Raw genomic sequence first — 8,224 nt, forward strand, 5'->3', positions numbered from 1 at the left:
GATGGTGTTGGAGTTGTCTTTGATGATGTCATGCTTCTTCGTGATTATCATTTTATTAATTATTTCAGTTTTGATATTATGCCCTTGTAAAGGTAAAATACTGCAAAACTATTAGTTTCAACTTACAAGTTCCCCCTGATTAACCATTACATATTTTATGGTGGTTGCAGTCTTAAATAACAATGTAAGCCATTTAAGAACAGTCCCCAATATGCACCATGCATTTGTGTTTGGGACGATTTTAAAGGCCGTTGTACATTGATAATGTGTTTTCATGTGAAGGTACAACTGTTGTAAACTTTACAGTTCTATCTCACTGAATCACACTGTCAGACAGGTCAAACATGAAGACCCCACAATGTCACATTATACTTACAATAAAGACACCTGTTACATGACTTCCTACATAAACATTACGCCAGAAGTTATTGAATATGGTCTTCCTTGTAGAGGTAAACACGAAACTTTTTTGAAGAGGAATCAGGTAGAAAAAAAAATAAATTTAGCGGATATAAGAAGAGCTAGAAAAAATAAGTCCAGTCTCAAAGGAAAACAAAACAATTCTCCATTTGAATAACAGGAAATTATATTTTATTGGAGGTCTTTGGAATCGCTAAGTTGTTTATGAAACGTTATAAATAATGAGGTCTACTACTCATACTTTTGCGCTAAAATGACAATTATATCACAACACTTTATAGAAGGATCTTCAAAAAGCTAATGTGTTTGTCATTAGTATTTTTGAAGTGTTAGAACTTATATGGCTATGAGTGGTTTAAAAGATGTTCACGGTTTAATTCCAAACATGTTATAAAGCGTAATAGCCATGCTCCTACAACACATAACAATGTAATCCGTGCACTGACAATTAAGAACACAATCCACATGTATTGTCATACTGATAAATATAATATTAGTCTTAAAATAAGACTTTACATGGAAAACTAAAGCGGCATAACTCTGACATACTATGCGGAATGTTGCTCTTCTCATTTTGATTTATCCAGCACCTTATTTCAGATAGCATTAAGCAACTAATTTTTGGTTTATCGATTTATTTGAAATAAACAATGACTTCTGCCACCTCCCGAAAACAACAGTACGAGAGTTACGATGATCATTAAATATTTGTACATGGGTACGAGTACTTTTTAAATCGGTTCTTCTAACATGTAATAACATAAGAAAAACGTGACTCTATATGAGTTCAATAACATCGTTTGCATCTAATGTAATAATGAGACAAAATTGCAATGCAAATATTTTTTTTACTCAATAATATGTTCACAATATATTGCTTTGATAACATGATATTATTAGTTACACAGTTTGTTAGTGACCTAATACGGAAAAATATTGGGTCTAAAATAAACTTGTATCGGGCGAGGCGAAGCCGAGCCTGATACATGTTTATTTTAGACCCAATATTTTTCCGTATTAGGTCACTAACAAACTGTGTAACGAATTTATCCCGTCGAAGACCCTTTCATTGAAGTAACTGCAAAATGCATTATGTACTGAGTATGGAAACCAAAACGACTCAAAACTTGAAACAATTTTCACCTCATTGAAGACTCGAATGCGTTGTCATGGTCCATTTCAGTTAAATAATCCTAAATAAGTGTTGCCAATTTCGGTTTGCTTTGAAAGTGGTCATCAGCGCTTTCATTCAAACATTTTGTCTCCATATCATTTGATTGCCGTCGTCACGAAGCGTTACTTGACCGCCATCTTGTTGCTAGTGACGTTAGGGGCAAAGAACGATAACTCTATCGTCCAAACCTAATACGATTTCTACTAACCTAATACGACTATATATTGGATATCATGTGACGTCATTTTAACCAATAGGAATACAAGATTCTTGTCTGAGGCGGGATAATGTTTGGTAAATCTGCCGGAATACATTACACATGAAACATGAAAGTACATGCTATAACATATACACGACATGTGGATTAATCCCCTAATCACGTATCCCGATTATCTGCCTGGAATATTAACATATCATCGTCCACGAATTTTCGTTGACATGGTAATCCCTGTACCGCATGCTTGTTGACAACCTCATCGAACCAATTTCACTTATCTATGAAAGTTTAAGACCCGTCTTCAAACTGTCAATAGATAAGACGCTGTTGGTTTTGTGCTTAGTTGTGTTCACCATATTTCCAAATTATATCATGTTCGTCTTAAGACATTTCCCACAGCATATCTAAACCTTATCGGCTTTCAATCAGTATATCATCATTTTCGAATTATAGGGAAAGTAACTGACAAAATGCTCACACAAAATGATAGTAATATTCTCTAGGTACCATTATCAGCAAAAAAAAACCCATTATATGATCACATAACATAAAGATAACATTAGAGAGACAATACGACAAGGCAATGAGAAAAAAGCGGTACATCAACAACATTAGAAATCAAGAGGAATTTATTAATACCTGCAATCGTATAATTGTATTTAAAATGATCTCCATCTCCACGCGTTATAAACAACTGGAGGTTCAGTTAAAGTTTTATAAGTGTGTACATGTGATTCATTTAATTATATGTAACAAAATGAAAAAAAAAATCGTTGACTATTGATATTTGTAGTCAACGAACGTAATAAAAATTTAATAAAACACCAAATGAACAAAAATGGGTTTCTCTCATAACTGACCCGTATAGCCGTGTTATACGGCCATGTCATAAAGACACGTGTTATAACACTATTGTGACGTCATAGGTAGTTTTGACGCATAATCTTTATATGACGTCGCATAATTGTCTCAGTAGACGGATAAGTCGCCCCCGAGCTAGATTTCTACTGTTTTATATAATTTAAAAGACAAAATTAAAAATTTTCACTTATATTTCTATTAATAAAAGTTATGACATAAATAGAATCTTATACTCGTGACTATGCAATATGAAATTTATCAAACTCGTTAAATAATTTGATATTAGATTATTGAACTCTTTTTTATAAATTTCATATCACATAGCCACCCATGTAAGATCCTCTGTTTATCGAGATGCAACATGCAATTTATATTATTTATACTAGTAAATAGATTATTATTTTATTCAATCACCCATGTCATTAAATATTTGTATATATACATTGCAACCAAACAAAACATCTACTTAAAAATCTTCATCATACACATAATTAAGGACGCATACCTCTGAGGTTTCAGTCCTTTCGTTTCGACATATATCAAAGATATTTTTTTTTTTTTCAGATTTTCAAATACAATTGATCAATATCTGTAACAAGTTGCCAGTTGCAAAATTTGTCGAAAATTACATTTCTATTGTTAGTAAATATTTAATATGGTTATTTTAAGAAATGGCTCATATGGCTGACATTTTGAAAGAGCCAAAGTTTCACCTTTTTTACTTAAATTGTTTTTAGTTGTAGTTGTATGGTCTGTGACTTGTATTTTTTTGCATAGAAAAAGTATTTAAAGTGTTTTACATATTTTTTCTCTGCCTCTCTTTTAAAGTTTGGATATTTATTGACTTTTGTAAAGCTCGTATTCGCAAAGATTTTAAACAATTGATTTTTAAAATATTGATTTTTATAGCGTGTACACATTAAATATAGCTCAGAAGTATCGGGAGGTTCCGATCTATACGGGTATTGTCGATGTCGGTCACGTGGTGCAACTCGGTTTTCCGATATTACCCGAAAGTTTGAAACCAGGCGTTGACTTTTGCGGTTCTTTCAAAACTTGTGATATTTCATATTTACCGCAAAATCAATAGTATATTGGTGCTTTCATGGATCAGAACCATCATATAAAAGCATCAATATTCACACATTGTATGTTTTATGAGTTTCTGATGGTAAAAATTACAAGAAATACAACTTTAATTTATCATTGCGCCAGCATTTTTAGCTGTATCAAGCTAATTTTGCTGTAAATCTTGAAAAGTTCGTTGTAATGAAATATTAAGCATTAATGTGTGAAATTATATTTTTATTTTCGCGGACACCGAACATAAATGTGCCATAAATACATAAAATATATCACGCAAAAATGTATTGGTTTAGAGTATTCAATATATGAGTAATCACTATTGAACACTTCTTCAATTACATTCTATGTCAATGATTCCTGTTTGAAAAACGTAACTTCCTAGTTGTATATGCAATGAAAATTGTCATTTCATCTTATGTTGTTTGTATTCGTGTGATTAGATGAAAATAATATCTTAATAATCGATCAACAGAAGATGACCAGTTGCTCTACCGGAATGATGATGGCTATTCGGAAGTAATTAACTTTACTTTTCCGTATTACAACTCAACACAATCTTTGACTTATGTAAGTATATGTGATAAATTCAATCATGCCTGTCCCTATCATTTCCTCATGTAACTTTTTAAAACACATAATAATTTCATAGTGTGAACTACTATGATACGTTAATATGAGAGGATCCGTACAAAACATGCCGCCTTCGCCTAAAACCCATTAAAGAATTTACAGCGGAACAAAGTCAAAAGCGTGAAAAAAGGAAGTATCATTTGCTGACATGAGGACATTGAGGGTAAAGCCCAATTTCTATTGCCAATATATTTCTTCACCATATATATAGTTCGTACTAAATGACCTTTTACAAGAGTAAATCGGTGAGAGGCAAAATTTAGAGTAATATTTTATTTTCAGACATTGTGAAGTTCATGTGGCTTCTTTTATTTAATTTATTTCAAGTTATACATTATTACCGTAAAAGTACAAATAAACAAACAATCTTGGAAAGTTTTGCTGCATCATTATTACTTTCGGACCTGTTCATTAATCTCCAGATATACCCATCTTTGTCATTACGTATATGGTGGTCACTTATATTGGAATTTGATACTTTGTAACATTAAAGTGAGTTCTTTATTTCTCATTTTAAGGTGAACACAAATGGAGATATTACATTCAAATTTCCGTTGTCCTGGACTCATCCTCCAGTGATTTCAGCAAATACCCATGTACAAATCGCTCCATTCTGGGCCGATGTAGACATCATACGGTACGGACAAATTTGGTACAAACAGAGTTCTACTACATACCTCCTTAACCGAGCAGAGTCAGAAGTACAGCAAGCGTTCCCGGACCTGAGAAATTTCCATCCATCATCTGTGTTAACGGTTACATGGAATAAAGTACCTTATCATGGAGGACCTAACGATGAGGTATTCATTATTGAGTAACAGTGTTGTGCTGGTGATTTTCTGTAACTATCATTCTTTATTGAAAACACCTAAACGATATGTATTAAATAGATGAGTTATTTTCATCGTTTTCGTCTGTGATGCATTCGGTCGTTCTTACTTCCTAAATAACCTACCTTGTAGTTTCGTTCTGCAGATTCTCACATAATTCGCTTGGTAGTAGACCTTGGAGTTTCGTTCTGAAGATTCTCACATAATTCGCTTGGTAGTAGTAGACCTTGGAGTTTCGTTCTGAAGATTCTCACATAATTCGCTTGATAGTATGTCACTTTGCCCACTCAACACATTTGCTCACGACAGTAGTGTAATATTACCTATATTGCTTTTTATTGTCTGTATCGAGAAGAAAATCAAGTTTGACATCAGGTAATATGCAACACATCTTCGAAAATGCAGGTTGTTTCGGGTATATTATAAAAACATATTTTATTTGTGTGCTTTCCAGATGTGATTTTATTATGAAACCACTTCACGAAAAAATATAACTTATGTATTACATCTTTTGTGTTGGGAGAGAAAAACTAGAGGAAACACTTATTGTGATTATACGGCGGCGTATTAGGGCCACTACAAAATTTAAAAAAAATCACCGCAGAATTGAGTCACCCGCCTGATATTTTTCGTAATTAAAGATAGTCGGCCTACTTTGCATTGCTTCAAGTACGATCACAGGTTTATTAACTTATTTGACAATATTAAAAATATAAATATATATTAATGAGGACAATATCTTTTTCCCAATCGTAGTTTGAAATAGCCGGATTATGAGTTTGAAACTGTATAGTCACTTGCATTATTTTGAAACTGACACTGTATAGTTTCCTTTCGAGAAAACTGTATAGTCGCTTGTTTTATAGATAAGATACATTTAGTGATAAAATGGATATGATTCATCTCCGATGAATGATAAGTTTTATCTATTAAAAAGAGGAGCAAACAAAATTCGTAATTTTCTTCAGTAATAAAAGTTAAATACTTCACACTTGTGCCATTATTGGAAAAGTTTGAGCATTTATTTTACTTCAGAATAGTAGTATTGAAAATAATTTAACTGCCTCCGAAAACAATCTTAGGCTTTATGCCCTAATTCGATTGATTTAATGATTGCACAGACAACAAAAGCAAAACAAATTATTTCATATATGTTTTTGTGTTTATTAGACATATATACACACATCAATTATTGTCAAAATGATGATCATAGTTAATACTCTGTTATAAACATTTACATATATATGTTCGGAAACTTATCACAGTATTACAACTCCACAACATGTCGCAAGGTATTCTTTTTTCCCTTTGGCTTCAGCAAAGGGTACGTAATATACGTATAGCTTCATGCAATACCATGGTGACAGTACCGAGAGTTTACATTTACATCTTGTAGTACAAGATACTAACTTGTAGTACAAGATCATCTTGTACGTACAATAAGTTGTACGTACAAATATATTGTACGTACAAAATACTAACTTGTACGTACAAGATACATTGTAGATATATCTTGTACGTACAAGATACTAATGTATACAGGATAATCTTATTGATACTAGTGTGTACAAGTACTACTTATACGTACTGATATATCTTGTACGTACAAGATAATTACTTGTAGTACAAGATACTAACTTGTACGTACAAGTACTAACTTGGTACAATACGCCGCCGTATGTTATTTATGGAGACTTATCTGTATTATTTATTGCTTGACGTAAAGATGCCTTTGTTCCCTGGGATTGTTTATGCATGTGTTTCTTCAAGAGCAATACATTATCATTACTTAGAACTAAGTCATTTTCAATACGATTCTTTTCCTGTTTTGATAATAGATTGAATTATTTTGGTTGAAACTGTATTTACATATTGTCGCATACATGCAATTGGATATTGGAAGCAGAGCAGACATTATAAACCATGTGGATAAACTTTTATCTTAATACCGTAAACACTTGTTGTTTTTACGCATATTACATCAACGTGCAATCAACGGTCGGGGACATCTATCTCACTGAACATGCCCGATCACATTATACTGACAACAGGCGAACCAGTCGTCCCACTTCATTTATGCTGAACGCTGAACAGGCTCAAAAACAAACAATTTTTATAAACCATTGTTTGTCTTGGCCAAGAGATGTAACCAACACCCTTACAAGGCGAGTGGTCAGTTACGGGCCAACATTGAGACAGTACCAAAGGAGATGTTAGAGAGAGTAAGTGCAAGATGATATATATGATAAATTTGAAGAAAAGCTTTATGGACGAAATATATAGAACAATAACGACTGACTAGTTACGTACATATATTAAAGTTTCTGGCACTTACTATATGCTATTTTGCAGAGAAATACCTTCCAGGTAGTGCTTACAACGAATAGTGTACAATCATTTGTGATGTTCCATTACTTGAAGTTAGACTGGGCAGATAACGCGTGGGTGAGCGTGATTTTTATATGTATTTAGTCTAATAACTAATCACCAGCCCGAAGGTTTCTTTTCACAATATTTTACTTTATCGGTAGATAATGGGTTTTCCTTCTTGGATTTCAAACTAAATGTGACTTTCTGATTGGCCAATTGTTTATACCATTTCGAATAAGAAAAAGACGAGAATGGCGCAAAAAGCCCGACTTTACCATAGAGACACATTGGCGTTGCGTAATGATTAGGATAATGAATTTTTATATATCAATGGCACACAGTTTGCAAAAAATAACAAACAGAAAGAAATACAATCATATTCTTATGAAATTCGACAAAAAAATGACATCATTGCTTAAGTAAGTAAACATTTACAATTGCCAGGTTGGATTTAACGCTGGAGATGGTGTGACTAATTACACTATTGAAGGATCGCCGTCCGATGACATCGTTAACCTTGTAACCAAATCAAATGTTGGTGTTCCAGGAAAGTTCCTTTTTCGTGTCGACGGATATGACATAAAATTCCCATACCGAAATATCACCACTAGTTATACAACAGGTATGAATATGTAG

General features: G+C 32.9%; 1 protein-coding gene across 1 annotated transcript; it reads left to right on the forward strand.

Annotated features, from left to right (window-relative positions):
• Positions 1–4,217: 4,217 nt before the first annotated feature.
• On the forward strand, positions 4,218–8,224 carry LOC138317208 (sushi, nidogen and EGF-like domain-containing protein 1; the record flags this gene model as incomplete). The annotated part of the gene is made up of 5 exons (XM_069258793.1): positions 4,218–4,325; positions 4,907–5,188; positions 6,725–6,733; positions 7,571–7,663; positions 8,033–8,224. Coding segments are annotated over 5 exons (684 nt in total), but the record flags the coding sequence as incomplete, so codon positions are not given.

This window comes from Argopecten irradians, chromosome 1 (assembly GCF_041381155.1).
Source record: "Argopecten irradians isolate NY chromosome 1, Ai_NY, whole genome shotgun sequence".
In the NCBI taxonomy this organism is placed as follows: domain Eukaryota; kingdom Metazoa; phylum Mollusca; class Bivalvia; order Pectinida; family Pectinidae; genus Argopecten; species Argopecten irradians.